The sequence below is a fragment of the Myxine glutinosa genome, chromosome 6, assembly GCF_964187855.1.
Source record: "Myxine glutinosa chromosome 6, kmMyxGlut1.1, whole genome shotgun sequence".
Lineage (NCBI taxonomy): Eukaryota > Metazoa > Chordata > Myxini > Myxiniformes > Myxinidae > Myxine > Myxine glutinosa.
In genome coordinates, this window is record NC_136266.1 from 125,349,812 (window position 1) to 125,367,461 (window position 17,650).

At 38.5% G+C, this 17,650-nt stretch overlaps 1 protein-coding gene across 1 annotated transcript in view; it reads left to right on the plus strand.

The window, feature by feature from the left end:
• LOC137430265 (inactive phospholipase C-like protein 2) overlaps positions 1-4,660 on the plus strand; it is a gene marked incomplete in the record, with an annotated part of 270,693 nt that extends 266,033 nt beyond the window's left edge. Inside the window, 1 exon segment of the mRNA XM_078780482.1 lies at positions 4,246-4,660. Coding sequence (XP_078636608.1) covers positions 4,246-4,508 — 263 coding nt within the window.
• Between the last annotated feature and the right edge of the window lie 12,990 nt (positions 4,661-17,650).

Below are 17,650 nucleotides of genomic sequence, written 5' to 3' on the forward strand. Positions count from 1 at the left end.
AATTCAGTGACCCAATATGCAAATTCTGTTCAAACTAGCAGAGTACCTAGCCTACAGGTGGGTGGAGATTCTGCATTACTTGCTGAAAAAGGTATAGTCTATGTATTGCAAAGAGATTATAAATGTTTGTGTTTTGTGTCTAAAGGGGTCTTTGGAGGCGAAGGTGTCAAGGGGTATAAAGAGGGTCTACTGGGTCTAAACTAAATGGTCAAGGAGTCTAAAGGGTTAAGGGTCTTTAGGAGTCTAAAGGGTCTTAAAAGGTCCAACGGGTCAAAAGGCTCAAGGGTTCTAAGTGGTCTAGAGGGTGTTTAGTGGCTTACATTGTTTTAAAAGATCCAAATGGATCTAAAGGGTCAAATCAGTCTAAAGGGTGAAATGTCTAAAGAGCATAAAGGGGAATAAAAGGTTCAAAGGGTCTAAAATGGTATAAAGGGATTTATAAAGTCTAAGACGTATGAAGGTCTAAATGTCAAAAAGGTAGGTTCCAATAATCCATAATTAATAGATGTAATTAATAGATGTAGTCGTGGTCCAATAAATACATAATTATTAGATTTACGGTCGAACTCACGTTCAAGAAGAATGTAATTCATAGACGTACTCACATGGGTCGACCGAGGCTTCACCTTGATGAAAGTTCACTGTTTTCAGTTTTATATGAGTATATATACCAGGTGTTTTATATTTTATATATTACTAGCAGGAGTACCCGGCATTGTGGGGGTTTGGGGGGTAGGGGGGGAGGAGAGGCGGCAGGAGGCAGGAGAGGGAGGGGCGAGGAAGGGAGTGGGGGGGGAGTGGAAGGGGGTTCATCACCTTTTCGTTGAATATATGCTGGTGAATGTGCCGTTCATCACGTTTCTGAGTTGTGTGATGCCTATCAGGAAGAAGAAGAAGAAGAAGCCTTACTACCAACTTCGTACACTTCCGGAATTGTTTGATTTATTTGTGTTCAAATGTCTGGTGATTGTTTTGTATTTATTTATGCGAATGTGTACTTGTATATAACTGTCATTAATTTTAAAAGGCTTAGGCACTATTGAGCAAATAATTTTTTTTGTTTGTTTGTTTAATCCAAAAATTATTATTACGTCAATAATAAATTATTATCTTACTATTACTGCATATGTAATTAATAGATGAATTAATAAATATATTGTTTCATAATTAATTAGAGCCAGGAGAACTTCAGACAGGTTCATTGAGCCACTCTGTCCTGCGATCTAAGCCATCGTCCAGACGATGCTTGTCCCTCGTCACCACTGTCAATCTCACCACTCCTCATCTCCCCAATCGCTGGGTTTAACATTATGACCTGGTACACCAAGGTAGTGGCACAATAGGATGGTCCTGCAGCAAAATAACCATAATGAGAGCATTGCACTGGTACCGTGAAATGGGGTGAATAGGGACAACAAGGCGAATAGGGACACAAACTGAAAAAAATTTCGGAAACTTTTTTCGCTGAAAATTGATAACCATACTGATTTGTTGATATTTGGGTTGAAAGTGTTCTCTTCTTTTTTTAAAAAGCAACTTGTAGTCCCTATTAACCCCATATATGGGTTAAATAGGATTTTTATGGCTGTCCCTATTCACCCCGTTTTACGGGTGAATAGGGACAGTCACTAATACAAAAAAATAATAATCAAGAAATAGGGACAGTTTGGAGAAACTTTTTATCCCATATTTTTTTTCATTGGCACCGTGGTTTATATTATGGGTGCATATTATGTGCATCCATCTGAGCTATCAATTTAGCAATAAGTTGGAAACTCAGGATTGTTTCTTGATTATTATTTTTTTGTATTAGTGACTGTCCCTATTCACCCGTAAAACGGGGTGAACAGGGACAGCCGTAAAAATCCTATTTATTCCTATTTAACCCATATATGGGGTTAATAGGGACGATGAGTTGCTTTTTAAAAAACAAGAGAACACTTTCAACAAAATATCAACAAATCAGTACGGTTATCAATTTTCAGCGAAAAAAGTTTCTGAACTTTTTTCAAGTTTGTGTCCCTATTCACCTTGCTGTCCCTATTCACCCCATTTTACTGTATAGATTGGAAAACGAAATCAAACATTCAAATAAGTATCAATGCTGGAGCCTTAAGAGGTTGCCAAGGTGGTTGGTTGTTCAACCAATAAAAAAAATGTGTGGTTCTGAAAATATAGAAAGTACATTCTTAAACTAAAACTAAAGAAGTAAAAACTAAACTTTATGCTATCCTTGTGACATTGAGAGACATAAATGACCCGGGATGCATTTTGAAGGGTGCAGATAGATTTTGCTGCTCTTTGTTTGTTTTGTTCATAGATATCAATCTGTAGCTTTGTTTTTAGCCGCGTCGCAGACGCTGGTCATAGAGTGCCCTCTGCTGTTGTTGTTGTTGTTCTTCTTGTTCTTCTTCTGCTTCTTGTTCTTGCAGAGAAGACAAAACCTCAAAGCTCCACCCATTCTGGGAACCATAGCTCCACCCATTCTGGAAGAGGCTTCATATAAACAAATATCCACCATTTTATTAACTCGCATAGCTTTGAGGCCTGTTTTGTAGGCCCGTGGTGTCTTCCTCTCTCACACACTTTTATTTCAAATGAAATTCGATATATCATTTCATTTTTCACAGTCGCTAACATAGTTTTAGACTCGGTTGAAAAAAAACGGGAAGAAAATCCGATTAAGGTTGCCCTTTATGGAACGAAATGAATTCTCAAAGGCCTGTACCTTCAAGTCCATTGAGATTTTTTTTTTTTAAATCGCGGCATGGTTAGTCATACACCACCCGAAATAACAGACGGGAAAATGCCGAGATATATATATTTTGTTTAAATCGCGGCATGGTCAGTCATACACCGCCCGAAATAACAGACGGGAAAATGCCGAGATATATTAAAAATTCGTCCATTTGATGACAATCGTCACGATGAAATATTTAATTTATACGTCGTCACAATAATGTGGAGAGAGGAGCATAGCTTCGTTCACGTGTCGCCACATACGGGAAATTGCCGAGATATATATATTTTAAATCGCGGCATGGTCAGTCATACACCGCCTGAAATAACAGATGGGAAAATGCCGAGATATATTAAAAATTCGTCGCCACACACGGGAAATTGCCGAGATATATTTTCACTTTGCACAAAAATAACATCAAGTAATCGAATCAATAGGAATGTCCTGTGCCTATAACATCGACGTTATAGGCACAGCTGCATCTAGGCATTGTGTAACATCGACGCGGCTTTTGTTTTAATTAAAACTTTTTGTACTTGTTGTTTATTGAGCATCCCTTTTATATCAGGAATACTTGAGCATATTTGAGAAGGAGAAACCACTTTTCAATATTGATATTTTCCTGGTCTACAACTGTCTTGTAGGATCCCCAAGGATCCGATCCATGAACCTTTGAAGAAGTAGTGCTTTGATAAAAAAAACTTAATCCCGGTTTGATTTTTCAATGTCATCCCTCGTTCTGTCGAGGACGCAAATAATTAGTTTTTGGATAAAACATTTCTGCCTGTGTCCTTTGGTTAAAAAGCACTGGATATTTATGACAGTTTTGTAAGTGCTCTGTCTGTGCGACAATTATTTTGCACCAAATATTTGCATATTTTTGTGATGTAAAGTTTTGCAACCCATACATTGGTGCAAGTGTCTACATACCAAGCATGACCTCTGTTTTCAAACTCTGCTTTTTGTGTGTAAGCTGTTTTTGTTGGATTGTAGTAAAGATGCAGATATAAAATACAATTTGACTGATTTGTAATTGCCCTGCATTTATGTTTATTATCTTGTGGCCTCTTATATCCCTGCGCATCAAAGAGGGGACTAAGGGTTGGCGTCAGGAAGGGCATCCGGCCGTAAAAACATTTCCTCAAACAGGGAGCCATGATTGTCATGGGGCCCGCAAGGCTAACCCCCGCTCTAGTGGGGAAAAATGGCCTTAAAACGATCATTCATATTCAATCGTTTCATTCATTATCTTGTGGCCTCTTACTTTTGCTACATTTGTACAACATATTGTTTGACACTTTATTGGCATTACAAGTCGGTAGATCGTTTGTCTGATGAAAGTCGTAGCAAAGGTGGGTGGTGATCCGGATCAAGTAGAAATGTAGTACAAGACCTTCAAGTTCAATGAATGTTTTTGAATGATATGTTTTGAATACCTCTCCTTTTGTTGCTTAAATTTTTGTGAAGCCTGTTCGACATATGTGAGTTGCCTGTGTGTGTTGTACAGGGCCAGGCCGACTTGCTGCGCCAGGCGAAGGCCGAGAGCCAGGAGAACTTGAGACAGGTACACTGTGCCACTCTGTCCTGCGGTCTGGGTCGTCGTCCAGACGATGCTTGTCCTTCGTCACCACTCCCCATCTCACCAATCGCTGGGCGTAACCTTATGGATGCCTGGCACAATGTGTCCTCTCCAGTTGAGGTGGGAAAGCCCACAGCTGGGCTCGAAGATGGAAGAACGCAGCGAGCCGGCGAGACGGGAGCCAGTTAGCGTATTGGGCTGTGGTCAGTGGTGAAATATTCGCTCCTTGTGGGACTACAATGAAAAAAAACAAAACAATTCTCTCCCTTTGGAAGTTTTTATTTCTTTGCCTTTGTGCATCTTTATTTGGTTTAAATACACTTCACTTTTGAACAAAATAACCCCAAATCATTATTTGTACATTGAACAATTTTCACATTAAAAAAGTTTTTTTTTTGGATGGGGGAAGAGGAGGTGGGGATGATCTGTGTGTGAATAACATTTGAATGAGCAGAAAACGATTGTGAAGTTATTTATTTGAGCCGGTAATACAGATGTTTAAAATGTTTAAAAAAAAAAAAACTCCTGATTATTCTGATCATATGACAGAAGAAGTTCAATTTGAGCATTTTCTTTCATTTATGATATATTGTACCTATAGGGAATAACAAAGACCATATTACATCTCAACAAAGTGCTTATCATTCATGCTCAACTTTGAATAATTTTATAATCTTTTCATGTTCAAATTGGCTGTTTATATTTTGCTTCACATCTCATCAGTTAAAATTGTTTTAATTTTGTTAGAATAACTTAAACTTAGCGACCAAGGCACCTATTACTTCCCACAGGCTGTTCGAGGCTTTGAAAGACTGACATTTCATAGGAAAACTCACCTCATTATCCTCACCATAGTATCCTCACCATCACCGTCATGTTTTGGAGATCAGGATTGATGCACTTTGCAACCACCTTTTTGTAGATCGCACCATTTTCCTTTGTGAAATGATTATATGTGCAAATGACATCATTGTTTTCAGTTGTTTTTTAAAATAAGTCTGGTGTTTCCGGTTGCAGAATTCCAATGAAGGTCGGTTTTCCTAATTTCATTCCCGGGTTGTCTGTGATTCATCGGCAGTGAGCTCAACCACAATTCATCCCTTATTTGTCAGGCAAAAAGGAGAGGAAGGATTTGGATGTGATAACTTGCAGCATTGCACTTTGATAAACTCGTATATGACCAAAGTAGACATTTTGTTCCCTTTGAAACCCAAACCAACTCATTTCCTTTCGTTTCTTTTTTTGTTATTTTGTTTTAATTCTTGCCTTGTGACTTTTGACTTTTACATTCTTGTGATCTTAGTCATATTGTAGTTTTTATTTTATTTCTGTCACTGAACATTCTTTATTCATTTTATAAAATAATTTCTAGGATGACACAATTGTTTGGTTCTATAAGATGGTTGTTTTTTGTAGTGTTTGAGGCATTTTTCTATTTTTTGTTTGGGGAAGTAAGTTAATAGGAATATTTTCTAAATCCATGAACTCGTATTTCATAATTAACCAGATTTTCTCTCAATAATAATGTGTGTCGCTTTTTATCAACCTAAACATAATAATATATAGCTTACTCTACATTGAGAAAAGTTTGTGGTTACACCAAAAGAACATGTTCTTTATTGATAAAAAGTTCCCATTTTATTCAAGAGTAATCCTTAAGGAAGATAATTCAGTTAAAATGACATGTCTATTCCACTCAGTTTAACCCGAGTTGAATTCCACAAGCTAATCTTTCAAAATAACGCATGCAATGAGCTGGAGTGTTTACACAACTCTAGATTGTAATACTGTTGTTTTCTTTCCCACACAAGAATAACATTTTGTACTTGGAATTTTGAAAACTTTCAGTCTTTGTCGAACATAAAACAGTCTATAGTTAAGCCGTTACAACAAATGATTTGTTTCCATAACTCCACTGGTTCCAAAAGTCAGATCTTAAGAGAGATATCAAATATATTTGTAGTTATAAAGTTAGTCAATTTTGAGAAAACGGATGTGTGTTCGGCACACTGCTTGTATGATGACTTGAATGTGATTTCTTTTGGATGGGAGGTAACGAGAGTCGGGGATAGTTAAATTATTTTAAAGGTGATCTTGCCTTTCTCATAGTTTGCTTGATGCCCTGACTGTGACATGTTCAGATAGCAATGTTAGGTGATAGCAATTGCGGTGACTACAGCAACCACGGAAGAGCAAGTTAATGCTGTGTGCAAAAGATAGCGTGTAAAGTTGTTGATATTCTTGTTTCATCTGGAAAGCAACTGATATTCAGATCTGGAATATATTTGCCGTTTGCTTTGTTTACACGATATTATAAAAGTTGATCAAAGGCCAAAGTTATGACGTCATGACCCTTGTGTAGTTTTTCCATATCATCCTTCAACCAACCAACCTCCCATTCCTTTGCACTTCTATATTTGTCTCAGGTCTTCCATTTTATAATTTTCTTTCTCATAAAGTGTAGCAGCATACCGTCAAGCAAGCTGCAGTAGTTCAGAGTTTCGATGAAAATTCTCGTATCCCCCACTCCTCATTTTAAATGAAAAGTATGCATTCAAATAAGATATGCTCTTCACATAAATTGAATCGGCAAAATCTAAATGCATTACAAGCAACACATGAGAAGTTGAGAGCAATTTGCTTAATACTCAATAGCTTTTTATATATATGTATATGTATATATATATATATATATATATATATATATGTATGTATATATATATATATATATATATATATATATACATATACATATATATATATATATATATATATATATATATATATATATATATATATATATATATATATATATATATATATAGATATATAGATATATATAGACACACACACACACACACACTCCCTGCATTCAGCAACAATAGTTAATAGCACAAAGTACTAGAGATTACTATGCTACCTCCCTATCATATTTTTCCCTCAATTTAAAATAAAATAGGGAAATAATAGCATTTTTGTGGACCAAGTAAAACTTTTGCTGTCACAGCAAAAAGGTTTTATGCCTTATACGATGGACGTGTGCAATATCAGAGGGTTTTAAATTACCGTTTAATCACAAGGTAATGGACACCTGAAGTAGCCTGGTGGTAAAAACAGTTGATCCCTTAAAACCCCCTTTATGAAGATTACCATGTTATCATTGTTACCTGGAACCATTTATCACATGCTACAAAAGTTATCCAAGTTTTTTTTGGGGGGGGGGGGGAACCGGAAGTTCAATTCCCCCTCCCCTCCTCAGTGAATGTAGGCTTCATGAATAGTGTATGTTTGCTCTAAGAGAGCACGATGTATTTTTTTAATGTCGGTTTGCAATCCAATAACAAGTTTGTTTAGGCCCAAAAAGTTACTTGCTATATCTTTTTTAAGTGTGCTTACTCGTATTGAATGTTATAATTGTATGGCCTTCAGTTCCTTTAAATAAATAATAATAATAAACACTGTTGTTGCAAATATTTTGCAACAAATGGTTATGGCCTACTCTAACTTGGCTCACAAAACGACAATTTTCTTAAAAGGGGAGTATATGTAATCTGGGCAATCTCTGGTTTCTACTGTAATATATACGAAGATGCACGATTATTCCAAAAACAATTGTGCTCACATGTAACAACACGATTGAGAAAATAAATATTTTTAATCCGAATAACCTCGTTTCAGTGTTCTGTAAGTACATTACTAAGTGCCAATGAAAAAAGAATGATGTTTATTTCGATATTCCTCGGAGAATGTACAAAATGCAATTTTCTGCTGATCTGCATTTTCTAATTGTTTCCTTATGTTTGGTTTTGTTTTGTTAATGACTTCTGCAGATGCCATGCTTGACTGTTAAGCTCGTTTGTCGATTCTCGAAAATACCTTACTTACAATTCGCTGTTCCACAAGTGAACCAAGTTTATTTATTTTTTTTATTTTTTTTAGCATTCTTGTTTTTAGCACAAAGGAAGGTCGCCTTTGTAATGCATCAATGTTGTGGTCTTTTTTGTTATTGGAATAATAGAAAAGTGCAATTGTTTGTAAGAGTTTGACATGATGAAAGAAAGGCTTTGGTTCTTTGGGAAATAAGGCTTTGAGGAAAACTCGGTTCCTCGGAACTCGGATCCTTGTACACATTTTAATTGTGCAGATGTTCCTCTGATTCATCAATTTCAAGATGTCTTACACTTTAAACAGATGAAATTAAACGTACGGAGGTGGTGTGTGTTTGTTAATGTTTGTGTGTTTAATGTTTATTGCTTTGCACTGGACAAGCTAAATGTTGGGGATTTAGTCATTTTCCAGCTGAACTGAAATACCAGAAATGGCAATTTCGTTTTTGAATAAACTTCCTTTATGTGTAATTTCCTCTCTGTGTAACCCATTGGATTTCTTTCCCGAATTTTCTGGAATTGTTCATCTCTTGCATGTGAAAGCATTTTATCGATTTGTAAAGGAATCTCACAGCATTTGAATGTATATATTTTCCCTTGATGTACATTAACTCGATTTGATTTAATTTTGATAAAAAGTAACATTTGCATTGGCACTGCCTATTTCCCTGTGTTGTTTAATTCTGCTTCGACCACATAAGTTTCATTTAACACTGCCATGGATAACACATCCCGAATTGATGATTACAATTAAATTCTAATTGTGTCGATTTTACTGCAGCTTTACCAGTGCTTTGTGTAGCTGTGAAGCAGGAATTTATTCACATTAAAAATGACCTGACTAACTCTGTGATGGTATTTATTGTGTTGACTACATTTACTTATTGAAGTGGAATTGTGACCTTGGTTCTTAAATCCCCATCCTAATTTTAAACTCAGAGTATGCATTCAAATAAGATATGATCTTTGCTATAAATTGGATCGGCGAAATCTAATTGCATGGCATAAACTAGAACGGGCACTCGGTAGAGCGCATACCTTCGCCGCAGCTACTGTTCTGTACTTGGTAAAAATACGATTTTGACCTTTTCGTGACCTTGACCTTGACCTTTGACCCGATTGCTCCCAAAATCTAATCAAATGTGTCCCGTATAATAACCAATCATCCCACCAAATTTCATGCAATTCGGTTGAATACTTTTTGAGTTATGCGAATAACATACACACACACACACACACACACACACACACACAGACATACAAATAAATACACAGCGATCAAAACATAACCTTCCGCTTTTGCGAAGGTAACTAGAGAGTTCATAGAACACATCAGTGTTCAAGAATATGCTTCAATATCAATAAAATAATGATTTTAAAGTTCCTATAAACAATTCCATAAGTTCAGCGCCGTTGATGCAGTCATGTACAACATGTACAAGTACTGAAAGTCTGTGGATTATTGGAAGTGATGAGAAGGCGATTTGTGTTCTACAGTGCTCAAGTATATAATTCAATTTAAATAAAATAACGATTGTAAAAGTCTTATAAACTAGAGCAATGTGACTGTGTCGCCAATATGCCTCTGCATAGTCCCACAACGGGTAGATGCCCTCGTTCACTGTCCTAAAAATAAACGAGTTTGATTTAAATCCCTTCAGTTGTTTTCAAGTATCACATTTTCACCAGCCATGACAGGTTTCACATCGATTGGTGAAGCGGTTTCAGAGAAGAGATTTTTTTAATTATTGGCTTTAAAGCTAATATTGCTGCCACACCATGTGACATATGACCTTAAAAAATGTACACTCTGCATATGTATGGGTAGGGGATCACGTTTGTGAAGTTTCTTGTTGATTGGATAAGGTTAGTTTCTGCGAAACCATGTGACCTATGATGTCATAAATTAAATATTTCAATACAAATGCGTCATAGATCATGTGCATGCAATTTCAGATTTTTAGGATAAGGAATTTGATGAAAACATTTTTGGCTGGTATACCATTTCACCTATGATGTCATCATTATCATGCTTTTGTTCCCCTTTGGGAGTACTTGACAATGTGCCAAGTTTAAAATGTTTCCATTCAGCGGTTTCTGAGAAATATTTTTTAAATATTTGCGTTTAATCCAAGATGGCTGCCATACCACGTGACCTATGATGTCAAATTATCATAAACTCATTCTGCATGGGTGTCATTCCTACCCTGAAGGTTTCGTCTCAATCGGACATGTGGTTGCTGAGAAAAACGAGGTTTAGCCCATACGGACGAATGTATGGACGGACAACCTGAAAACATCATGCCTCTGGCCACCATCATGCCTCCCATTCACTATCATATTAAAATACGCAATTTGGTGTCTGTCTGGCGATTTTTGACCGCGATACATTCAGTTCGGTCGTTACTTATCCAATCTCAACCAAACTTGACAGGAGGACTAAGGGTCACACAATGAAGGTTTGTTGCGAATTCATTTACACCCAACTCCAAGTAGCCTAGTCAAAAAATCTGAAAATGTGCCTTTATAGAATGATTGAGGCATTTTTGAGTAAAAGCAAACAAACCACTTTTTCTGGGGTAGTTTTTCATGCTGAATATGAATCTGTTGTTTGCCAAGCCCAAAAATGCGTAATTAGGTCACTAATCAAGGTCAAAGGTCAATGAGTGCAAAATTCAATTTTTTTGAAAAAATGCTTTATTTTACATCCCCTATCTGTACATTTCAATTATTTTACAATATTTTGTCTAGTAAGGTTGCTAAAGCTTTTCAAAATCTTATTTTTAAAGGAAAACGTGAGGACACATCTATGCTCATTTGCCTTTATCTCTGTAAGGGGCGACAATTAGTTTTTGCGTAATTTGCTTGCAGTTTAACCTCTAAATGCACAATGGGGCAGAGTTTTTATGCTCCTATTGATGGTCTAGAGATAGATTTTATAAAGACAGAATCTAAATGTCACCGGTAAACAACATAGGTCAAAGGTCAATGAGTGCGAAAGTCTTGCAATGACGTAACAGTTACTTGCACTTGAAACCATCCCTTTCACTCAACAGTGAAAGTGGCTTCATCTTTCTGACCCCAATGCATTTGCCATGTTTGTCAAATAATTTCCATTCAGACAGAGCAGGGTGTTCTTCAATAGACCCTTAATGATGAAGAATGAATCTAATAGCCTAGCATAAGCCATCTAGTTCGTACCCTAGGCATCAGGCATTAAACATTTCAGGAGTACAGGTAAGGGTCTTTTTAAGATTGTTAAAAAATGAAATATAAAATCAAATGAAAGTAAAGGAATGCATTCTTCTTTGGTGAAATACATGTACATACAAATGTGTAATGTATGCTTGACATCTCACATCATAGGCAGGCCTACATACATGTACATTTACCTAACAGTAGTAAAAAGACAGGCAGGGAATGGGCATTGACGATGAGTGCCTAATGCATCTACCACTAATGAATTAGTGATATCGGTTAGATGTTTTGTCTTGAAGAAGCTTTACTTTGTGTCTTTGAGAATAAGATTAAAACCCGGGCCAACACTGCCTGCGCTTATTCGATCATTTAAGGGCTGTTGCAGTATATCATACAACGTTGTAGTTTTCATGGTCAGAACATGCGTGCCTGGTGCTTAGTTTGGTTTCTGTTTCTCCCCTCAGGCCAACCATGGAACCTATTGCCAGCCTCAAGCGACAGCGTGAGGATGTGTCGTTTGAACTTTGTATCATTTGTCAGGGAACTAGCCAGGTCAAAGATACGATTTTCAACCAGACAAACCAGGGTATTGCTGCCATCAGAGAGGCGACCGAGCTCCGATGCAAACTTAGACACTATGAATTTCGATCAGCCGTGGACAGGCTTTCGACTCTCTTTGCAGAGCCTCCAGAAAGTCTCCCCAAACTTAAATGGCATAAGCTATGTTACTCTGCATACACACACAAGGGGAAAATAAATGCTAAGCTAGCCAAGTAACAATCGAAAAACGAAAAAGATCCTGAAAGAAAGAGTGTTTCGGCTGAAGCATGTCCGTTTTTACGCAGTAGTACTACTAAGATGAACTGGACATTGTGTATGTTCTGCCAGAACTTTGACAAGAAGCAGAAGACAAGTCGTGTCACAACCTTCAAAATGAGTAATGAAATTACGGAAAAAGCTAAATTTGTACATAACATCTTAGTCCGTACTGCAAATGAGAATGATTTAATCTCAGCTGAGGCATGTTACCATGTTAACTGTCTTAGTAAATTCTTTAGGGATGTCAAAAGGGCGGAAACTGAAAGCAAATCAGCAGACATGGCGATATCATGGTTGTGTCAAGAGCTGCGTCACTCTGCTGAGAAAGGGCACGTATTTGAACTATCTGCAGTGTTCGAGAGGTACAAAGAGTTAGCCAGTGAGTGCGACGGCACAATTCCTACATCGTATCTTAGTAGACTGGGGACTTTTAAAGAAACTTTGTCGAATTGCATTGGGGACATTTATGAATTTCTTGTGCTAAGAAATTTGGCGCCTTCAGAGAAACAAACTTTGCTTCTTCCACGACATTTCAGTCACATACCTCTTTCAGAAATGGTGTGCGGTCAGAACAGTGCAGACTATATTCCCATATTTAGACAACAGGATGATCATTTTCTGTCTTTAGTGCACGTTGCTCTGCAACTCCGCAGTGATATCATGTCACATCCTGCATTCGAAGGTTGCGATGTAAGCGAAAAAGCAGAGTTGGCAAGTGTACCACCATCTGTACTCATGTTTGTGAATATCTTGCTTGGAGGCCAAAGTAGTGTCGATGCTGAGTTTGACGAAAGTGAGATGTCTGAAACTGGTTGGGTGAAGAAGACAAGGGTCCTTAGCATTGGACAAGACATGGTCTATGGTGTATGTGGAGACAAGAAGGCACCGCCTAAACACGTTGGAATGGGTATGACGCTGCACCAGTCAACTCGATCAAAGAAATTAGTTGAGCTATTCCATAATGCTGGGCACATAATCAGCTATAACCGGGTTCTTAGGTATGACACTGCCATGGCTGAAAACACTCTGAAAGCGCTTGATCAAGAAACTGGGGCAGTTGTTACCAGCAACCTGGTTTCGGGACGATTTGTGCATTTTTCTGGCGACAATATTGACATCAATGACTCTACCCTAGATGGCAAAAATACATTTCACGCTACTCAGTTAGCTGCCTGGCAGAGGGGGCCATCTGCTGAAAGCGGTCTTGGAGACATCAAACCATCCAATACGTCAACGTTGGATATACCAACAGCAGTTGAAAAGATCCAACAACAGCAGTTTCCGACACCATCAAAGAAGGTCACAGAAGATGCTGAAAAGTTCATTTGCCATATCTACAAGGAACCATCTGAGAACTGTAATCAAGCCCGCATTAAACTGTTCAACAAATGCCATGCAACGGAGACCCTACCTCCATCTAGTGATGCAGCAAAGTTCCACATAGAGCGTGCAAACTACCAAAGTTTCATTTGGAGAGAGGCCAGTAATCCAATGACAGATCTGCCACCGCCGACTGATTGTGGATGGAAACTCGTTGATGACAAGTTGTCACCGGTTCTTACAACTTTACCGTCAATTCCAAAGGGATGCCGAGAACTTACTCAGTGTGGTTGCAAGAAAGGTTGCAGTTCTGATAGTTGCTCTTGTCGGAAGTGGGGGAAACAGTTCTGCACTGAGGCCTGCAAGTGCAATGCCAGTGAAACACCATGTCGAAACAGGCCAAAGTAGGGGGGGGGGGGTCAGAGCTTACACAGTTAAGCTAATTGGCATTCCCCTGGATGGCTCCTCCTTCCAGCCAATCAGTCTGACAGACTGCAATTGATTCAGGATTAATTAAGAATACATGTGATAATGATCAACTGCCTGCACTCCAAACATGTTTGCCATGAAGTGCATTTTGCGCCTTGTGCCATGTAAGTGCACTTTGCGCCTTGTGACCGTTAGCCTTAATTAAGTGGCTAATTAGTCAAATATTGACATTTAGTGTAGAAAACAATCTTGCTATTATATAGGACTCAGGTAAACCACTTCACTGATGGTATTTAAGGCAACAATTCAAGTGAATTAAAACAGTATGTCAAAAAACGAAAAGTTGCTTCATTACAGATATATTCACAAAAATCTGATTTTTTCCCTTCACAATTCCCTTTACTTTCATAATTGTGAAAAGCTGTAGTAACCTTACCAGACAAAATACTGTAAAATAATTGAAATGTACAGATAGGTGATGTAAAATAAAACATTTTTTCAAAAATTTTGAATTTTGCACTCATTGACCTTTGACCTTGATTAGTGACCTAATTACGCATTTTTGGGCTTGGGAAACAACAGATTCGTATTCAGCACGAAAAACTACCCCAGAAAAAGTGGTTTGCTTGCTTTTACTCAAAAATGCCTCATGAATTCACGTTTCCCAGAAATTTGACTAGACTAAAGGGGGTTTTCTCTGCCAAGGGGGTGTTCCCCGCCAATGGGGATGCGTGTTGAGGTGTATATCTGCGTCAAGATAGCCTTATCGTGGTGTTTTTCCATGGACGCATCTAATAACAACACTAATGATCTGATCATGGCATAATATTAATGTTATTGCAAAACAATATTGTTGCGGCTTTGAGGATTGTATTTTTTTGATTGTGTAATATTGCTTGAATATGGCCCCTCCTGCCTCCAGAGTTGTGTAAAGGTAAAAAGGGTGTCCCGGTAGTTAATTCCATAAAGCATCCATTGAAGGACACTATAATACCCTTGTTCAGTAGTTTATATCCTTATTATGTGTTTTAGGGTAAGGCCTTGTCTTCCATTAGAATGACACTCCATTGCACCAAGTGAAAGAGATAGATTCCCTTCATCCTTCATTCCCATTCCCAAAACCTCCATTTCCCCTTTCGTCAATTGCCATTCGCATTGCCAACCAACAATTGCCGCCATTGACCACGAGGCAGGGTTGGGGAAGAAAGGCGGGTCCCCACCTCGTCATAGAGGAGAGGAGTGAGTCAGCCCCACTCAACCAACCACGAACAAGGGGTTGGACTTGGAGAGGGTGTGGAGAGAAACATCAAGGAGGTTCGCGAAGGTTGAGGGGCGGGGCCTATATAACCCGCCGCGGGACGTTCCCCAAGCAGATGAGCTTTTACGAGATGAGAGATGAGCTATGACAAGAGCTGAGTTGTGAGGTCCAAGGCTGAGCTGTGTGGTGAGGTACAAAGAGAGAGAAAGGAGATCATCCAGGGAAGCACAAAGCCTGCTATTCGTCACCTTGCTCGCCAGCAGCAGCGTCCACAGCAGCAACAACCCTCGACAGCCGTTTGGGGCCTGGACGGCGGTTTTGAGCAGGGCCGCGAAGGGACGGCGGCTGCCCAACGAGCCGATCGTGCTGCAGGACCCCATTGAACTTTCCTCTCCTTCCAGCCATTCCTGCCTACAAGTCCCCCATTCGTGTACGTGAGTTTGTTCTGTTTGTTCTGTCCTGGGTAGTCAATTAAGTCTGTATAAGCTAGTATTTTCCCTGTGTCTCTAAAAGCTTCTGTAAATTATTTTATTATCTTTCCTTCTCCTTGGTTATTTTGAGCCTGTAAATAGTAAATAAATTTAGTAGTATTTTCAACCTTTGTTTCGTCTTCTTATTCCTTTTCTTCACATCCGTCGTCTTTGTCTTTTCCCTGATTGAATAGCTGTGGCGCGATACGGCCAACGTCTGGGTGAATCGGGTGCATCGGGGAAACTGTTAGGTCGCGGGGCCTCCGCTCGGCAAACATAACATCCTTAACTGCGAACCGTAACAATATTAATTCTAATAATATCCCATCTCCATTTGGGTTTTTTCTTCTTTGAACAAACGGCGTGTTAACATGTATAAACATCTTATCATGGTGTTATCCTCGGAGCACCCCTACCACAAGTAAAATATTGTAAACCACAAACACGTATGATTACCTTTTGAAACAGTCGCTAATGCTGTTTAACACTAAACTGAAAGGAAGGACACCCGAGGTGTGTTCAGTTACGAAGAAGCTAGCTAGTGCTTACCAAGCCAGCCGTTCAATGGTTTTGTATGGAGTGCTTGCTTGAATGGAGGCTTCAGCCATTTGGCGAGCTCTCTACAAGAAACTTGGTAAATGAACACCATCTTGCCCCCCAATGTTCTCGAGGCCTGTCCTTAGATATACTGCACTGCAATGTATATATCCCAGAGGAATGACCCTTCCTGTCGCCACTCCACCCCCCCCCCCCCCCCCCCATCGGGGACGGGTGTACTAGTGTGTTAAATTAGTTAATTATAAGTGCCTGTTGTTTGTTAAAAACAGCAATTTTCCTGTTTAAATTATTTTCAATTTTGTTTTACTGCCAGCCAGGTAGAGAGAGTAAAAATATTATCTCACTCCTCTCTGCGCATGTGTGTTCGGGACGAATTCAGACACAATGTACAGTAAAACCGCAGGTTTGTTTTCCGATTCATATTCCAATTCATGCTGAAAATATAACCTTCAATTTAAGCTAGTTGTTCCTCGATCATAAACTGATGTTTGTGGACAGACAGACAGACAGACGGACTGACATGAACCAATTGCTTAATTCCACATTTCACTTCGCATGCTTGGGGTAACGCATGAGTAATTGAGGGAGTCACTTGTTACTCAATAGTAGTATTGATTTGGGGATTCTGAGGCAAAACATCTCCACAGGACCACTCGCTCTCTCTCATTCCACTTGCTCACTTGCTCGATGTCTTATCTCAGAACCCCCAAATCCATTCTACTTGTTCGGGAGGGGGGGGGGGGGGGAAGAGAGGCGGGAGGGGAGGGCTTCATTATTACAGATGGTCTTTCACATTATTCACACCTATCATATTTTCATTATACTCGAACAGCAAACCAACGAATATTTGTTTATGCTCTATTTTCGGGAATAACTAAATTTTATTTTGCCTTTTGTCGCCGTCAATTATATTAACAAAAAATAAGTTGAAACTTTGTTCTTGGTTTGAATATTTATTGTTCCTGAGCAGAGATGAAATTATAAACCTCTCTCAATGTTCTGCTCTGAGAGTTTCCTGAGCCACATATCATTTTGAGATTGTAGTAGATTATTTTTCCATTGATCTCTTGACATCCATTAAATCTTTTTAACCCCCTAAGTCTGTATGCTTTATTTAGGCTTGTTTTGGTTATTTCTTCAAGGAGACTTTTTTGATATTTAGCACATTCATTATGTTCCCATTTAAATATCAAGGCTGTGATTTTCTCCACTTTTTGATTTGGTTATTGCTTGGTTCTATCATTTATATAGCATTAAAACCCCCCAATCCAATTTTTATGAATTCCTATTTATATCTTAACACTTGTACTTATCTTTTAAATATCTATATATCCATAAGGGAGGCTGTCAATTCCATTTTCTAAAATAAACCTCATCATCAAAAGCCTCCAA